The sequence below is a fragment of the Carettochelys insculpta genome, chromosome 2 (assembly GCF_033958435.1).
Source record: "Carettochelys insculpta isolate YL-2023 chromosome 2, ASM3395843v1, whole genome shotgun sequence".
Taxonomy (NCBI): domain Eukaryota; kingdom Metazoa; phylum Chordata; order Testudines; family Carettochelyidae; genus Carettochelys; species Carettochelys insculpta.
The window spans coordinates 134,155,245-134,174,735 of record NC_134138.1 but is presented as its reverse complement, the minus strand read 5'-3'; the positions used below and the strand labels follow the sequence as shown (position 1 = coordinate 134,174,735).

At 39.5% G+C, this 19,491-nt stretch overlaps 1 protein-coding gene across 2 annotated transcripts in view; it reads right to left on the bottom strand.

The window, feature by feature from the left end:
• Positions 1-19,491, bottom strand: part of DROSHA (drosha ribonuclease III) — a 124,397-nt gene that overhangs the window by 52,065 nt on the left and 52,841 nt on the right. For both annotated transcript variants that reach the window (XM_074987798.1, XM_074987799.1), the window contains exons 17-21: positions 16,988-17,095; positions 14,021-14,159; positions 12,213-12,273; positions 6,965-7,024; positions 2,653-2,752 (exon numbers count right to left, since the gene is read on the bottom strand). In XM_074987798.1, the coding sequence (XP_074843899.1) occupies positions 2,653-2,752; positions 6,965-7,024; positions 12,213-12,273; positions 14,021-14,159; positions 16,988-17,095 (468 nt within the window). The remainder of the gene's footprint in view (positions 1-2,652; positions 2,753-6,964; positions 7,025-12,212; positions 12,274-14,020; positions 14,160-16,987; positions 17,096-19,491) is intronic.

Sequence of the window (19,491 nt, the reverse complement as noted above, 5' to 3'; positions counted from 1 at the left end):
CAATTAATAGGTCAGGCAGAAGAACTGAATGTATGGTCTGAAATGCATTTCAATTTTTTAAAAAAGTGTTGAATTTTCAATAGATAAAACCTATTTGCTGTACAACATAAAAAACCTATTACTTAAACTTCACTGCACTTTGCACACCAAGGCAAACTATTTTGAAGAATCAATATAAAAATAAAATGTGGCTTTATTTTAAATTTAAGCTTATTTGCTGCTTTTAGTGTCCGCTCCAATTTTTCCAACAGGCTAAATTCTTTTTTGTTTTTTTCTCCATTCAGATTTGATCAAGGTAAGTTGCTAATAGATTTTCTAAATCTGCATGATAAAATAATTTTGGAGCTATGGAAATTGGTAGTTTGAATCCCAAAATTACACAAACAACCTGGGATGAATACAATAGGGACTTTGAGAAAGGTCAGTGGCCTAGAAGTGCCATGAGGGCATCTCAAACAGTCTGCCCTGCCCCCCAAAATCCCCACCCACAAACTAAAGTAAACAAAAGAAATCACAACCGAGCAAACAAACCTATCACTAACAAATCATGATTTGCTATAACAATGGAGAAAGAAAACTCCTCACAGAAAAACACTGTGGTCCACATCTCTAGGACTATGTCTACAAGAGAGAGATTTTTCTGACAAAACTCTGGGCTTTTGTCAAAAAATCCTGAGGAGCATCTACATGCAAAATGCACTTTGTTGACAGACTACTGACAAAACCTGGCACATCCGCCAGCAGTGTTGTATCTCTAAGTGTTCAGGTATAATGCCCTTGACAACGGTTTCCTGTCAACAAAAAAGCTGTGTAGACACTCTTGGGGCCCCTCTGTCGAAAGACAGGGCTTCGGGTTCACCAGGCAGCCACGTTTGCTGAGCTTCCAGTCAGCCATTCTGTCTAGAGGGTGGAAAGGCACTTTGGCTGCTCTCTGTCAACAGAGTGGATTGCTCTTTCAATCCTCTTGTGTGTGTGGATGTGATCCGTTAACAGAAGTTTTGCCAGAAGATCTCTTCTAACAGTAACTTCTCTCAACAGATTGCTGTAGTGCAGACATAGCCTAGATATAGATACAAACTCCAAGAGAAGATGGGCCAGCTTAATCAGAAGAAATATTGTCATATACTAAATCCCTATGAAAATCCACAGAGGGCAAGACATGCTAAAGTACAGAAGAGTTCTCTGCTTATTATTCAATCACAACCCTGTCAGGCAGTTATAGAGTAACTTATACCAGGGATCTTACTTAGTGTCTTTGTACTGAAGAAAGCTGAATGCAGTGGGATGTTGCAAAGAGATAGTTAAAGTGTGTGTCTGGAGGTGGGGTAGGCAAGATGGGGGTGTTAGAAAGCATGATCCTTTAAAATACATAATGGAGCATCCCCTGGAAAAATCTGGTACATCTATATGCAATAAATAAAATCTATTTAAATTTTAAACTGTGCTGTAAGGTACACAAGCAACTTTCAGAAATGGTAACAAATGCAGTGATAAAATATTTAAAACATGGTTATTTTAATGAACATATATACCTGTTTCACACTGTTTTTAAATGACAAAGCATGTTGAAGTGATAGGTAGTTTAATAACAAAAAACTTATAAATGGAGCCTTGATGGAAAGTTATTTTTTTGTTTGTATACTTGTTTGTTTTTTGGTAATCTGCATTTTCTTGATCACTGTGTACTTAAAAAAGCCCTTTGGCAGAAAATTGCTATGCTCATTCCTTGCCCTTCCATTCCTGATAGGAAATGAAAAGCACAAGGACAGGAAGTTAACTGCAGAATCTTTGACAATAATCCTGGAAGGGACAATATACTTTTAAATGATTGGCTACGAAAAAATAAAAATAAAAGGAAATTTTGAAACTATATATTTAGAATATAAGTTTTAGTTGGTGAAACCTTAGTAAATCTTCAGTAGGCTGTATCATCATTGTTTTTGTGGAAGGGGTTTTCATTGTTAACAAAACCAAATTTGAACAGAATATCAAACTATCACCAAAATGGATTTAATCATGATTCCATATCACATTCTAATCTTACTCCGGCAGAGAAAATTAAAAAAACCAAAGCCACCTACTTTGTTTTTATGGATATAATCACTCACAGAATCTAATAACATGTCAAACTTCATACATCTTCTAGTATTTTTCCAGGTATAATCTTCTTTATCACAAAAGCCCTTCTAATGTCATTCTTGGTTAGAACATAGTGAATCTAAAGAGTGAACATTCAGGCTGTATGGGGCGTTTTCTCACCTTTCCCCCCTCATTTTCTTGCTACACATATTGTACTGTAGCTCCTTCTACAACCATCAATCTTGCTCTTCAATTATTCGTTTAGTACCGGCATGCACTAACTACCAATGCAACATATGGTTAAATGTAAGGAAGCCTTAATGACAGGAGTCCTAGAAGTCCATATATTATTTGAAGGATTGCCTCCTGAATGTCTCCTCCTTACCCCAATCATAATCAAAACGCAGCTTCCTCACATTTACCTTTGACTCTGATGACTGAGTTCAGAATGCCTGATTCAAAACGTATAGTAAATACTGATGTAAGGTAAACAGACCAGTAACTAATTCACTCACTGCCAGACATCATAGCTACATAACTGAAAGAAAAGCAGATACAAATGCCTCTACGTACCTTGGCCAACATAGCAAGATGCTGGTTCTGAACAATGGCAGTGCGATAAGTAGCTAATCCTCCTTCCTCTAGGCTTGGAAACAGATAGTATAAATGGACACTGGAAAAAAACAAAAAACAAATGGCCTTTACACTGATACATTTGCTCTTAGTGTCTATACCAATGATGTGCCTCTTTGTGGGATTCAGACACTTCAAATTGTTCTCTAATGAGTAAAATAATCCCCTGCCTATCACAAAACTTCACCAACACTATGTTAAATTTGCCTATTGTGTAGATAATCTTCTTCTATTCAGCATACAGTGTCTAACTCCTTGAAATCACAGATTTTGTCACCTTCTCTGCAGAGCTCAGTGAGGGGTTGGACCAATGCTAGGGCAAAGCATGCAATAGGAGCAGGTGATCCCTATGGCAAGGGAAAAGAAGAGCTTGATTCTAGACGGGCAAATGCTGTAAGGGGACACTGTTCAGTCAAATCTGGCCTAAGATGTAGCGTTTAAAAAATGCTTTTCCAATATTAATTTTTAAAATTCTACATAAATGTTTTTTTTTTGGGGGGGATTGTTTGTTTTTAATGGTACTTCTCTCCCTGAAGGTCAATGCAACCGTGTGCATCAGAACCTGATGCCTGTGAAAGTGAACAGCAATAACTGACTATCGAAAAGTGAAATCAACTAGCTTATTTTTTATCAAAGATGACATAGCTGGAGAAATGTAATTAACAGTAAAAATTAATTAGGAACAATATAATGACCTTCCAAAAGGCTATTAGCAAAGTATTTCATGAGGTAATTAAGGAATTAATTTAAGAAAATTAAGTAAATCATGGATTATGAAATGATTAAGAGTCAGTAAAAGAAAATCAGGATTAAATTGTTAATCCAATATTTACAAAAGTGACAAGTGATTTTGGTTGCCTTAGTTTACAGGAGCTCAGTCTCACAAGCCACGAGACAGCACGATATTTAGAGAAACCATTCTCTGTAAAACTAATCCCCCATAAGATATCTCAGGATGGCCATGAAAAAATTAAAGTGTGAATGCCCTGTACTCACATATTCACTACAGCCATATGATTATAATCTGCTTTCCACTAAGTATGCCTTGTGAGGTACAATTTTAAAAGTCAGGATCTGTGGAAAATCACTGTCATGTTGAATTGTATGTATTACAATTGTCTATGACGTTATGAAGTTTTTGCACATGTATTAGTGAAATATATTGTGAGTTTGGCAGATGCCCTCAGCTAGCCTTTCAGTGACAACAGAGAAGCAACTAACTCCTCCAAAACAGATTAACATCAGGATGAGTCAGCCACATGCTGATGGCTCCCCATGGAAAACCTACTCTCTCATTAGACCCCTCGCAATGACTCATGAGAGCGCACATACAGGAATGGGGCTGTATAACTCCCTTCATTTCCCTTCCCCCTCCCACAGCCACCCCATCTCAACACCTATAAGCAAGAACATTTGCAAGACAAAGGGACACCTCCTTGAACTGGGAAAAAAGGATGGTCCTATGTAAACTTTCTAGTTAGTATGAATTATGAACTGAATTCTGTCTGCAACATCCAGTACAGTAAGGAAAAAGTGCTTTATTCAGATGCTTGTTTAGTTTGATAAAGTTTAGAATTTAATCTGTGATTTTCCCTTTTATTTCTTAAATAACCTAGTCTGACCTCTGTCCCTGACACTGATCATCACTTAAAATCTATCTTTCTGCAGCTAAGAAACTTATTTTAACATTTTAGCTTCACCAGTTTGTCTAACATGTTTCAGGAACCTGCTCAGATTACAGAGATTGGGGCATGCCCAGTGCACTTGAAAGGAGGGGTGGCCCCATTAACCATTGAGATGACACTGATCTAAAATTTTGAGCCATGTAAGCTGGCACAATTTCTGGGGTACAAAGCTGGGTCTGGGGGGGAATCTGCTGCTCCCTCCTTGGGTATATTTCACGAGTGACTTTGAGAACTTTGCAGGCAGCTTTGGGCATGCCTTCACAAGCTAATGGCTGTGTGAGGGTAAAACCTGAAGGGTACACGGCAGTCTCACAGCCCATGTTGTATCAAGGGAGGTGTCACATAAAGCCCTTAAAATCCAGTCACTTTTAAAATTCTGGGCCTCAACTTAATGAGGTATCATAAGGTTCCATACAGTGATGTTTAACATAACAAAAAACAAAACAAAGCAAAACAAAAAACAGTCCTTGTAGCACTTTAAAGACTAACAAAATAATTTATTAGGTGATGGGCTTCTGTGGGATAGACCCACTTCTTCAGATCTGGAACATTCTGATAAAAAGTAAACTGACACAATGAGAATTTAACAGAAAGAAAATGAATAAATGGAAACTGACGAATCAGCTACATAGCACAGAAGGAGGAGATAAGGGGAGAGAGGGAGAAGAAAATTACTTACTGAAAGTGCCTACTAACTGGTTTGCCTAGGGTCACTACAAATATCAAAGAAGAGGAAAATGTCCTTGGTAATTCACAAGGTAATTGATATCTTTGTTGAGACCAAGGTGTAAAGTATTTAACTTTAGAATGAAATTTGTTGATATTCGTAGTGAGGAAGAGGGATCACTCCTGATCTCTTTCTAAAACTTTTCTTTATTTGAAAAAGAAACTATACAATGAGAAATTAGATGTTTGAATGTATTATAGTAATAATGTTTACGGTGTGATGTGACTCTCTCAGAAATGTAATTGTTGCTTCAGAGGCTTAACACTGAAAACAAAGGATTTTTCACCAAGGTAGAGGTAATGTACTTTATGGGGGAGTGATCTAGAGAACCTGCTGATGTTCACGGAAGTTCTCTATACTTCCATATAATGTTATTTTGAACAGTACTAATGCTCAAGACAATAATACACCTTAGAAATCACGACCCCATACGCTACTGCAGGGGTCAGCGACATTTCCAATGCAGAGGGCCGAAATTTGAGTTTTTGACCTCTATGTACAGTCTGAGTGTTAAGATGCAGAGCTTCAGCATTTAGGTGGTGGCTGGTAGCTGGTCTTTTATTAATCCAAAGATAGCATGGCTTTGAGCAAGCTCCCAGATGCATGGCAGAGGAGGGGAGGGGAGGGGTTAAGCTCCCATCTTGTGTACCAATGAAAATTGGCTCATGTGCCACTCTTGGCACTCATGCTGGGGTTTGCTGACCTCTGCTCTGCTGCATAGGTAAGCCTGACATTTATCCTGAAATTTACGTATATGTACAAATATACAGGTTTGCAAGTCTCAGAGGAGCGTGTACTATTAAACAGTAATTTTTAATCAACAATGCTAAGAATTTGTATTTCATCACCAAAAAGTTTTGCCTCCTCTCTCCTTCTAGAAAACACCACAAATTTTAAAAATAAAGAAATATATATTGACAGACACATAGACCCTAATCCAGAGTAGCTATTGGGTATCAGAGGCTGGATACAAAAGTGCAATTTTGTTAACCATAACACAGGCTTTTTAAAAGCCGCCCTTTACACACACTGGCTGACTGCTTCCCTCTCAAAAATGGACTGACAAGGATTCTGGAAAAAGATTTAAAATCATTCACAGGGAATGCTGATATTACTGTTTGTGACAAAGGACACTCTCCATCAAGCTCACTGCCACTAGGCTCAGAAAGGTCAGTTTGAGTAGTTTTGTACTTTTCCAGTATTTATTACTCTCAGAAGACTTAGCTCAACAAAATGGGGTATGAGTTTTGATGAACTGTGAATTTTGTTTTGTGTTCTTATTTTCAAATGGTTTACACAGGAATGTAAATATATTCTTAAAAGACAAGATGCAAGAAGTGCCCCTAAGGACTGAGGTTTAGAAAATAATCCCCCTTAAAAATTCAACATATTGAATACTGCTTGTAAACACCACTCTCAAGATTAGAGGGGAAGAGATCAAGGGAAGGCACGGAAACAAAATGACACATTTTAAAATAATCTCTCTCCTTTTCATAAATTGGTTATAAGCTCTAAAGTATTTGGTCCAAGACAAGTTGATCTCCTACAGTCACATGCAACTTGAAATAGCATTTGACAGGACTGAGGCACTAGCCTTTCATCTTGTAATCTTACTCTTCACAGAGCCAGCATTGTAAGAGATTTGAAGAGAAGTATACGCAGATGTGAAGCTCTTAAAATCATTGCAGGATACAGGATAGTGAATACACCAACTATCCAAGCCTACACATTTCAAAGCACAACACAGCTGAACATTAAATAGAAAAAATATATGAAATGTGATTAATGACGACACAATATGGAACTCAAAAAAAAAAAACAAAAAACCAATCACACTTACCTGGTTAAAAATTCCACCACAGCATCGCCCAAAAATTCTAAACGTTCATTGTGGTTAATCCTGCAAAAGTGTTTTGAGACTTATGGTGAGGCTGGATATTTCTGCAGTACAGTTTAATTCTTTTGGTGAATAAGAAAGGAAATGATCCTGCTATTTTCCTGTTCTGGTATTTTCCTCTCTTGATATATAGTAATGAACATATGGGTTATCAAACTCACAACTGATACCACAGGTCTTTGAATCTTCAAATATTATTTATCAGTGTTTACCAGGGAGAAAGGAAGAAGCATTTCTGACTAGCAGCAAGTAACAGCATGCTTTGGGCTTTGCCCTAGGCTCCAGGTAATTTAAAGTAGTAAATCACCAGTTTTAGCATTGTGCACTGCTGGGGAGGCATGTGTAAGAAACACTAACATCTCCTGGCCAGATGCCTCTACGATGGATTTGTTGGTGCATCTCCAACTACACAGCAACCTGTATGTGCTTCTATTTTTCACGGTACCTTTGATGGTGATGCCCCTGTGCCCCATATTCTGTCACTTCCTTCAGGCTTGAAGGAGGACTTATGAGAACAGAAGATAATACTTTCAAAGATTCTATCAAACTAGCAAATGATATATTCCTTCTCTTTTCTTCTGTGGTCCTCCATTCTCTTGCTCTCATTTTCTATTAATTCTGTGAGTGTTTTATCTTATTTTTTCCTTTTGCTTCAGATTTCCTTTCTTACAAGCCTTCTCCCATTAGCATGTTTATTAATAGCTAAATAACCGAAAGCTAGAGAACAGCAACTGAGCAACAAAGGAAACTATTCTCACTACACAGTATGTCAAACGGCAGCAAACCCTTATGCATGCTTAACTTTAAGCACAGGCAGGCACAATAGGATGGGTCATGGGGGGACATATTTTTCCAGGGTCCCCAGAGCACAGGTCCCATTGGATAATCCCCCACTGGGGCACACTTTGTTATCCACCATTTGAGCTGTCCAGACAGAAGTCTTCAATTTCTCTGGTGTGCACCACATTTTCTTTAGGTGCTCTCTTAAATGTCTTCTTCCCAGTCTGCATTACAGAGCTGGTGCTCTGTTTTTCTGTGCATTTGCAGAAGGGTGCACACAAGACATTTTTTGGCAAATGTTAGCTTTGCAGGTTCTGAGTAACACCACATCTTTTAGGCACTTTTGTTGTTTTTTTTTAAAATCCTTTGGATTTTAATAAAAAACATAAATTTGTAGCGATTATCCTTTCCTTGCACATGCACATGTACACACATACACTTCATGACAGTTAAAAATCATTTGGCTGTTTTGTTACAAAAGTTTTTAAGAAACTGTCGTGTTTAAACATCACTGTGGACATAATCGCCCCCATGAGTCAGGGACAGCATGCTTTTGGTGGGAAAGGGCTCTGTGAGGAAAAATCCCCTCAGACACATGAAGCTTCAAATTGTCATAGCCTGCCAGTTAGCAGCACTCCAACGGTCACTTTTTGACTGTTAGCTCTCCCGGCAACTTAAAAAGGTTCTATCAGATCATCCATATTCATGAATCATAGGTACCCTAGATTTGCATGCAGTGCTCTGATTGGGTGGGTCTGGAGAACTTCCAGAACCTTCCACCAAAGTGAGGACCTGTTTGAAGACTTTGCCTGAATGCTAATACTCTCATACATATTCATGAGAGCGTTCTATAAAAGCAGGGCTCACAGCCCATTCTGCAGCCCTTGCTGGGAAGGCGTGGTTCCACGGAACGTCCACCAGTCTCTAGGCTAGCCTGAAAAGGCGAAGAGCGAAGAGCTGAATACTGCCAGAGCTGAACACTGCCACCTACCCGAGACGCAAGATTGCACACCACTCGCCCGGAAGTGCAAGATTGCCCATCACCCACACTCCTCGACATGCAGCGACAGCGACACCAGCAGCAAGCGGTGTCCCTGTGGGGAAGCTACCAGCTGTTGAACTGGCCCGCACTTGTGCAGGTACTGCGCGGCTGGCTCAGTGAAACCCAGGGCCCGCAATCACACTCACTGGACCTGACCTGCTTACAGGACCTGACTCATTTGCCAGATCGATTGAGAGATGTATCCTCACTGACAGGCCTGCGCTTTGCATGGAGCCAAAGACACCACATCCCCACTCCAGTCAGTGGCAACGGGACCCCCAGTGGGGGAGCAAGGTTGATCCCCTTGCTGTGTTCCTGCCTGGCAGGGTAGGGGCAGTACCTGGGGGCCTGACCCCAAGGCCGGGCCTTGCTGGCCTCTGGCTGGACTCTATTTTAAAAAAGGACACTTAACAAGCCTGTTCAATCTAGAACTGTTATTATTATTATAATTAATTGGTATTTATAGACATATTTATAGACAGGGTTTTTTAATGTTATTTAATTAGTTAAATTATTCGAATTGTTAGTAGTAAATAAAATAAATTTATTAAATTATTGTAGTATATTAATTCTAGATATTAGTTGTTAGTTAATAATATTCACTTATGGAGGAATTGGTAGTCACTTGCTATCAACTTATTACGAAAATACACACTAAGGTGAAGGCGTGGCCTCCCTTCTTTCCTATTTTCTTCTCTGGCTCAACAGAGAGGGAAATCCTCCATTGGCCATAATTAATATTTGGATCGGAGTAGCGACCCGATCCTGGTAGGGGCAAGAGGGGTTGCGCCCTCCCCCTCCTTTATTTTAGAAAAGACACATATATATTTATATAGTTATTAATATTTATATATTTGTTATATTTATTACTTTCCTTCAAACTTACCTCTATACAACTTATCTCTATACAACTTCCTTCAAACCTACCTCAACAACAACCTACCTCTACACCTAATTTATTCAAAACCATGTCACTTTAGTGTTAACATGAACACCTTGTTTTCAACTCAAGTAAGTGTGTACTGTTGCTAAAATAAAAACGTGCAATAATATTCCATTCCCTCCTTAAAAATTAATAAATTTATTGTAAGTGTTTGGAAAAAATCCATCTGTCTGTCTCGTTGCTCCTACTAGCTCCTGCCTGCCCAAGGGGGGTTTGGTGGGGTCCGGGTCAACCAAGTGTGCACCCCATCATAAGTCCGCGAAGGTGGGACCTGGGACCTAAAAGGTGGTAAGGGGTTGCTTTGTTGCGTCCTCTTGCCACCCGAGGAAGGCCTAGCATTGCTGTCAAATTTGCGGGACTGCTAGAGAGCCTCCTGTCAGGATTTTTAACACCTTTGGACATAATTGTCCCTGTGGGCCAGGGAAAACATGCCTTTGGCTGTGTAAAATCAATGCAGACACATGAAATTCTAAAGTGTCACAGGCTGCCATTTGGAAGCATTACCAACGGTCACTTTTTGTCAGTTGGTTTCCCCGGTAACCTGAACTCATAAACAGGTATTTGAATCAAAGGCCTCTGATTGGGTGACACCTGGAGTTTCCAGAACCTTCCCTGAATCAGAGGACCTTGTTGAAAACTGTGCAAATATGATAATCATGTCATGACTGATTCATGAGACTGCTCTATATAAGTAGAGCTCAGAGCTCACTCAGGGCTCTTGCTCTCTCACTCACTCACTCACTCCAGTAGGGGGCTAACAGCAGAAAGGTGTGGCTGCACAGAGCTGAGCTGAATCACTCTTGGTGTGGCTGCATCGCAGCGTCCACCTGACTGAAATCACTCTTGGTGTGGCTGCACAGCAGCGTCCACCTAGCTGAATCACTGAGCGAAATCACTCTTGGTGTGGCTGCCTAGGCAGCGTCCACCAGAGCTAAAATCACTAACAGCACTGCCACACCACTGCTGTGTCAGCAGCCCAGAGCGCCGCCTTCACCACCTGAGGCGCAAGATTTCTCGCTGCCACCGCTCCCTAGCAGCAGCTCTCCCTCAGCGCTCTCAAAAAATCATCTCTTCACAGCGCTACCAGGGAGCAGCAAGCGGCCTCATGGGGAAGTGACTGGGTGGCGAACTGGCCCACCTCACGGTGGGTGCTGAGTACCCGGTCACAGAACCTGGGGCCGCCATCTTGTCTTCACCAGCTGCTACCTACAACTCCACCGGATTGGACCTCAACTTACCTGATTGTGACTACTACTACCGGACTTGACACGTAAACTCTACCCTCTAACACTGAATGGGACACTAGCCTGGGACACCGGGACCCTCTGTGAAGGAGTGGGGGGTTGCTCCTCCGTTGTTCACCCTCCCTGACGGGGGAGGGGAAGTACCTGGGGGCCTGACCCTTGAGGCCAGGCCTGAAAGCAGAGGCTGGGATATTACTTTGACTATTTTAAAACCACATTTAATTAATAGCTCATATTGTTGTTATTATTCATTTATACAGTATTGTTAGCGTTTATTATACTAGTAGTGTTATCATAATCGTTGTTTCTAATAAGGCAAAGGCTTGACCTTCCTCCCCCCTCTTACCTAACCCATCTCTATATGTGGATATAAATAAATATTGCAGGTGTAGGCATAGCCACCCTGCCTCCCCAATCGCTGTTCACCCTAAGGGACCTGAGGAAGAGCCTATTACCTCCCACGTATCCTCTAGTTAGGCTTACTGGAGTAGCGGGGGCCCCCCAAAAAAGAGGGACTGCCCTGAGAGCCTCCTAGCCCTAACCACTTGGGGCAGGCTAGCACCCTGCCCCCGGTAGGGGGTGAAGCTAGCAACCTCACCCCTCCTTTCTAAAGGAAACAGTGGGGATCTAAAACCCCTTATTCCTGATTATACTTACCCCTACTCACTTTACCTTCTTTGCCTTCCGGTAAAATAAAACCTAAAGACATCTGTCAGGAATCAGCAAGGACACAATGTTTATTGTAAGTTTATAAGTTAGCCATTTAGAGTTGATACATTTTAAATTTAATGGTGTTCCTCAAATAAAAATTTTAGTTACTTTGTTTTAACTTTAACCCTTGTCCTGGTTTCGTTGTCTCTGCCAGCCACTTCCTTCCAGGAGGCCTTAGCGGGGACCAGAGCGTACCGGGGTGGCGCTCTCCTGTCTTGGGGTTGCAGCAGGGTTCTGGTTCGGGTCCTGGGATCTGTGCATAGGAGGTTCACGCACCTCCTTGTTCAGGGACTCATTTAAATACCCATATTAATAACCTGTCCGTCAAAAGAGTCCCGTCACCTCCCTCAGCAGAAACTAGAGCTGAATTTTCATTTTCAGTTAAGGTTTTTGGTCCAAGAAAAAGACCGATCAGCTCACATTAACATATAAGTAAAATGCTACAAGCAAACTATTAGTTGATTTCATTACCTGGAAGGAGTAGGATCATCTTGCCCAAGGCGGGACATAATATTTATCAAAGTATTTATTCCTGTAACAGTAAACAATACCAAACAGGTTATTAATGTCATTGATGTCACTGAAGTAATTTCCACAAACATCACTTTGTACAGGTTGAACCTCTTTAATTTGGAATCCTCCCATTCAGCAACATCCGTAATCTGGCATGAATTTAATTAGCTGGATGACCCCTTATCTTGGGTGTGGCCAAGTCTCCTGTGGTCCCATAAAGACTGCTTCGACACTCATTCCCTCTGGTCGGTGGGGGCATGATAACGAGGCAGTTCAAAGCAGGCTAATGAGGAACTGACAAGCATATTCAGCGCCTCATTAGCATAATGGCGGCCATATGAATGTCAAAGGGCAGACTTTGAAATGCAGATTGACAGTGTAGATGCGAGCAGCTTCAAAATAAGCACCGCACTTCGACATTCCCTTACTCCTAATTAGTTTTGGAATATGCATGTCAGCGCCTCATTAGCCTGCTTCAAACTGCCTCATTACCATTCCACCTCCAACAGGAGGGGGTGAGTGTAGAAGCAGCCAAAATTTGTCTGCAGCCAACAGTCCTGGCTCTCAGGGTTCTGTGTTGTTATATAGTTCTGATTTACCACCCAAATATCCCCTTAACAGCCCAGTAAGCAGTGGAAATGTTGGTAATGCTGCTAGACATTATTGACCTCCCATGGACCAGCAAATTCTCCCGTCTGGCACCAGTTACATCCCAAGGATGCCCAATGAGAGAGATTCAACCTGTATTTGCAATGCAAAAATTTCACTCTGTATTTAATAAATAAATAAATAAATAAATAAATAAATAAATAAATGTCATGGACTCATTCAAAAAGCAAACACAACACAGATCCAGAGTTAAATTCCAGAGGAGATATTTATGTAGGAAAATTGGAAACTTGACAGGAAACTGCTTTCCCCATACATGGAGCCAGATATAAAGTCAACAGGAAAGTAAAGCTCCAAATGACCGTATGAACAATTGAACTTGTATTTCTGCAGTTGATTGTATATAATGGAAAAAGAAACTGCGCAGCAGAGCCCACACATTTGACAATGGCATTGTTTCCATATTCCAGCAAGGATTTCATAGAAGTGTTACAAGTAGAGCTCATAAATGAGAAATCATTTATTCTTCAGTGTACTTCCTACATTATGACCATATCAATAGATACACTTGTCAAAAATAAAACTAAGAGTATTCTGTGATGTATTATTCTTGCTTATTTTGTTCGCTTCTTGTTTGCTAATCTGTGAAATCAAATCAGTCATAAGAGACTTCCCAGTTATTTATTAATTATCTGTATTACCATGTCCTCAAGAATTAGAAACTTCTATTAAAATTCTCTTCTACAGCTAGTCTTCACAGCAGTGTTAGCTCAAGGTATATAATCCTTTAGCATTGCCTCCCCAACTCTCCATCTGATTCTCACAGAAAAATCCCTAGCTCCAGGTAAATGGTGCTTTAAACACAAGATAGCGGGTCCTCAATGGCAGATGAGTTGGTGAATGTATTTGTTAAAGCTTGAGTGCTACTGAAGCTCCACTTAGTAGTGAAGTGTGGGTGCAATTACTTTGTGCTTCTAACACAATCACTCACTTTGGCCACTGCTACTCTAACTAGGTTAACTTCAGAGGAGTTAACTTAATCTTAACAGTACGTTGAAGGCAAGCTTTCAGAAGAATATAGGCTGAACAAGCATCTGTCAGGCAGTTCTGGGAGGTTAAGGAAAGCGGGAGAAAACAATAATGGTGTAACTGCATACCCTTTTTCCTCATGTGCATGTGATGAACTTTTCGGTCTCCATACTTGGGCTGTCGAATCCCACAGTTGGACAAGGAGTTTCTTGCATGGTCCGGATTCATTCCAAAGTTTAGGTGGTGGCTTGGATGAGTCATGGCAAGCTAAAATGAAATTTGCAGTACTAGGTTTATTTTTACAAATGCTAAGAACAATTTTAGATTGGTAGCTGCTAACAGCAGCTATTTCTCAGCTTGAAGACATGTTATGGTGTGCTGTTGGCAATTATTAACTCTAGTTCAAGCAATTAAAATGTAGGATGTACTACTTCAGATATGTCAAGAAACACATCATTTATGCCTTATCACCACTTAAGCTAATTAACTTTCAAAAGCTTTTTAACGGAATAAATCAGCTCCTGAAGGAACAAAAAAAAAATCTGGATTGTCAATTTCTCCTAAAATGTTGGGCTTGCTAACTTGGCTATGTTAAATAGTATGAAGATTTGCTTAGTACAAAAAACATAAATCTAATATTACTACTACATGAATATATTTATGTGCTGCAATCCCATCTGAAGCATTTGTAACTCAGTACAAATATGCAAAGTATGAATAAGGAGAGCCTTATCTTTTTTTTTTTTAGTAAAAAAGATAAGTGATACATTTTTTGCTCACTGAAACCCACGGCTCACCCCTTATTCTCATTGTCTTTATTGGGACCCCATTCAAAGCACCGTACTAGTGAAGGTGAACAGGAATGGAAAAATGGACCTCTTTATTAAGTATGTATTGCAAGAGCTACCAGGCACTTGAATCTCTGCTGCTATCACTTTGTAAATGGCAGCATAAATAGGAGGTGTCACTAGCAATTAACAAAGACTTAGACTATATCGAAACTAGATCAAGAAAGTTGACTGCAGAGACACAACTCAGCTAACTTGTCCGTCTATACAGAGGAAGGCTGAAGGAGGAGTTTCTCCTTTTGACTTCCCTTACTCCTTGCATCTCGTGAGGAGTATGGGGGTTGACTGTGACCCCTGAGAGCTTGATTCCGTGCGTCCAGACTAGATGCACAAAACTGAACTCCTGAAGATTGACCCTGACAGGGTTGATCTTCTGTGGTAGTGTAGATAAGCCTTCAGGCCCCAAGTCTGCAAACACATGAATGAGAATTGTTAATGGCCCATTGAGTTAAATGAGATGACTTACTCACAAAAAGTTATCGATGAAATATTTGTAGGATTAGGACCTTTTATGATAAATAAAAAGAACTCCTGAACAGTCCCTTTGCCTTCTTTGTTCAAACAAAAAGTATTTTTACTAGAGGTGGAATCTCTCTAATCTGGAACTCTCTCATCCAGTGACATCTGTAATCTGGCATGATTTTAGTTAGCCAGACAACCACTTATCATGGGTGTGGCCAAGGTTCCTGTGAACCCATTAAATTTGTTTCCAGCTGCCAGTTCTGGCTCTCAGTGTTCTGGGCTGTTATTTAGCTTTCATTTACCCCAAGTGTCTTTTAAGAGCCTAGTGGAAGTGGAAGCCATGGAAGTACAGGTAATGCTGCAAGACAACACTGAACTCCCATGGTCTGGCAAATTCTCTCATTCTGCACCAGTCAGGTCCTGAGGGTGCCACGCTAGATGGGTTCAACCTGTATTGTCCAACCAAACTACTACTCAACTTCGAAACATTTTCTTCCAAATCCTTGCTAAATACATAATTAGTACTAACTACAGTTTTGAATCTATACCATTACAACTCTTGTTGCTTGATAGAACACAACAGAATAGTTAAAACAAAAACACACAAAATATCCTCCCTACTTCTCTGTCAGGTCTGTATATGCATACTGGATGATGAAGCATACATCATCACTTCAGAGATTATATATTTATATATTTGGCATCCTATGCACAATTATTTAAATGGTGAAATATAAATCACACTTGGGACTCTCTCTTCTGAAACAAATTCTTAGCTATTCCATAAACATGAAGAAGGAGCAAACCTACATAAAGTGCTTCTGTGCATTCTGTGGATTTATGTTGGCCTTATGCTTTCCCTCATTATTATCTTAGGCTTTTCTCATTACTGATAACTCATGTGCTTTTTGCTTCAAGTGCTCTCTCATGGCAGTTCGTAGGCTTTTGCAGTTTTTTTTCTTTTTTTAACCTTTAAAATCAAAGAAATTTGAGGGGTAAACCCCCTCCTCAAAATATGTTCATAATTAAGCATAAGACTCATCCCCACCATTCTCAGCCTCATCTGATTTATACAAGGAGGATCTGAGAGTGTTTTAATAATGATTCTTGATTCTTTATACGTAAAAAAAAATGAAACACCTATATTCGAGCAATAAAATCTGAAAGTATATACAAAGTGCACTTTTTTTTTTTGCACTAATGCAGGTTGATGACCCAGATTTCGTCACTTATTTTTGCCTTTTCATTTAGATTTACAATAGACAGTTTTTGCTGCGACTTCCCATGTGCAAAAATGTATTTCCACAACTAATGGATTACACAACACAGATGTATTAAAAACCCCCAAGCAGCACAACTTTTCACTTTCATTGTATAATGGTGAACATTTCAGCAAAGAGCTGCAGGCCTGAAGAGATGTGTTCACAGCTTTGAACACAAGGCATTCTTTAAGAAATAATGAACTACAAAATATAGAAAATCAAAATTTACAAACACAATGGCAGTAAGCCACTTGTTCTTCCTAACTCAGCAAAATAAGGAACCCATGAAGTCATAAAAATATAATCCTACAAACCAAAGGCAGTGGAATCCTGATTTTACAGATTCTGAATTCCCAATATCAGCAATGTGCCTCATTTCTGCATGATTAATATGTTCAACAGGTTATACACACATAAGCCTAACTAACTTGAGGATGACGATGGTCATGAACTCAGGTCTCCCATGCACTTGCTCCACAGGAGCAGAGTTTGAGTCCTAAGGAACTCAGATGGAATGTCTTACCTGTAGCAAGCATCTATCTTGAAACGTATAGCCTATCAACTTGTCCAAATGCATCAGACATTGATGGTAACGAATATGGTGAGTGAGGACAGGAAGCATCATTGCATGCTAGGAAAACAATAGCAATAAGAAAGAGTATTCATTTACAAAACAGAACATGAAATAATGCACAAAGAAGTTTAGTTTCTTAATGATATAAATTTTACTTACTTTGATTTGAGAAATACACTAAAAAATATAAGAGCAACAAGGGGCCCTGTGGCACCTTATAGATTAACAGAAATGTATGAGCATAAGCTTTCGTGGGCAAAGATGCATTTCCTCAGATGCAGGACCCACAGGACCCCTCGTTGCTTTTGCAGATCCAGACTAACACAGCTACCCCTCTGATACTTGACATTAAAAATTATAATGTCCTTACACCCTTCGATGAATATAACTAATTTAAAACCTATCCATGTGTATAATTAGCAAGAAAAGAAAAGTCTTCTATTAAAGTGCTCTGTTGGGTACAACAGGGATCCTCCTGTGGCATACTGCTGAACATACCATGGCATATCAAGGTAGAGTCAAACAGTGACAGAACATGAGACTGGCCATCTGGCACTTGCTATAATATGCAGACTTTGATTAGTACAAAAGAAAAAAAAATGACTAAAGCCCAAGTTACTCTGCTGACACAGTTTTAAAGTAGAATATTTCATAAACCATCAAAACGAGGAAAGGTCATTTTATACCACTTGATAGCTGGGACAACCAGCTTTTTTACAAGTTACTACACACTTGTTTCAAGCCCTGGCAGGCAGGAAAATAGTGCAGTGTAAAGTTACAGTCTCATTACCACTTAAATTCAGTGACCAGTATTATCAACTATTATGAAGGGCTGAACGCTGGCAGTCCCTGAGACACTGAGCACTGGGAAGAGTTGGAAAGGCAGTTACAAAGCCGCTATTTGGCCATCTAGCAAAAATGCTCTGGGTGAGGTTTTCAAAACTGAAATGGGACTTAGGCATCTAAATCCCAGAGGCTTTCAATAAGAGTTGAATTCCCAAGTGTACTTAATGACTTTGAAAATCTACCCCTTTGTGTACTTTTCTAAGCCTGGGTTCAAGACCAGAGATCTAGGACAATAACTGATAACTGAACAAGTAGCATAGAATACCCTGTTGTACTACACCAACATTAAAGTTCTCATGGAAGAATGAGAAATATAAGATTCATAGCAGCTAAATCACAATATGCAATTTAATATAACACCTTGTATACGCATGTAAAATAATGAATGTTTTTACAATGTGCAATATGAAATTATAATTCATATTGTAATTAGCAACATCAAGTTTAAGTATTCCTAGAAACAAGACTTGTTTGAAGATGAAATATGAAAATTATCCATGTATCACTTCACAGTAAATGCAAAGCATATAATTAAAGGGGATGAATAAATAGAATGATGTGTAGAAAAAAATTAGTTATGCATGTAAAACAGATCACATAATTCATGGGATTATGTGTCTTTGTGAATTTTGGTATGTTGATGAAATGAAGCGCTCTCACAGAATAGGTATCAGTGAACATAACAGTGCTGTGAGAAAAATAAGGATTATCTTTTCTTGAAAAGAGCATAAGATTGCACCGGGTGAGGGGGAGGGGTTAGAATGAAACATGGGTGAACACTGTACATGTGATGACAAGTAAGAACTATTTTTTTGGGAAGTGAAAACATTGTTGATGAATAGATTGAGATTTAAGAGAATTTCTGGTATTTAAACTAAAACAGTACAGTAGTTTCATAAATATGTCAGAGTTTGTGCGTGTATGTGTGGCAGGGTGACCGCATGTTTTATAATAATGCTTCTTATGCATCTTCCCTCTTGACCACTTCCAAAAAATAAACAATTCCGAAGACCAACAACACATGCCTACCAATTAACAAAGTCTCTGCATTTATTGCCATTGTAGTAGCAACCAGAATTGTGGTTGACCACAATAGACCACAATTTTATACCTCTTGTACACAGTAAGTCCTCATTTGCAGCACTGATATACCAAAATTTTACATTTTTATTTAAAAGTTCAAATAGTACACAATTGGTATATTTCTCATGATAAACATGAGGCACACACAATGATTTTAGACTCTGGTAATTATATGGACAAACTGTTGTTTTCCTGACATCAGCTATGTGATTTATTTGGGTAATATCTGTCAGATTGGATTACAGCTATTTAATTTCCCAGTTCTTTTTAGCTGAACACTCCCCAACCTCCCACCTCCAAAAATAACTATTGCAGATTAATGGATACTGATGAATTATGGTCTGTTCTGGAATTTTACCATTTTAGGAAGGCGAGCCACTGCATCATCTTATTAAATTTATTTTGTGTATAAAAATAATTATCTGCATGTAATATTTTAATAGCAGTGAAGGCACGCCCTGCACCTGCCTAATAATTTTGAATTACTTCACACAAAACAGAGCATTTTAATGAGAACACTTCAC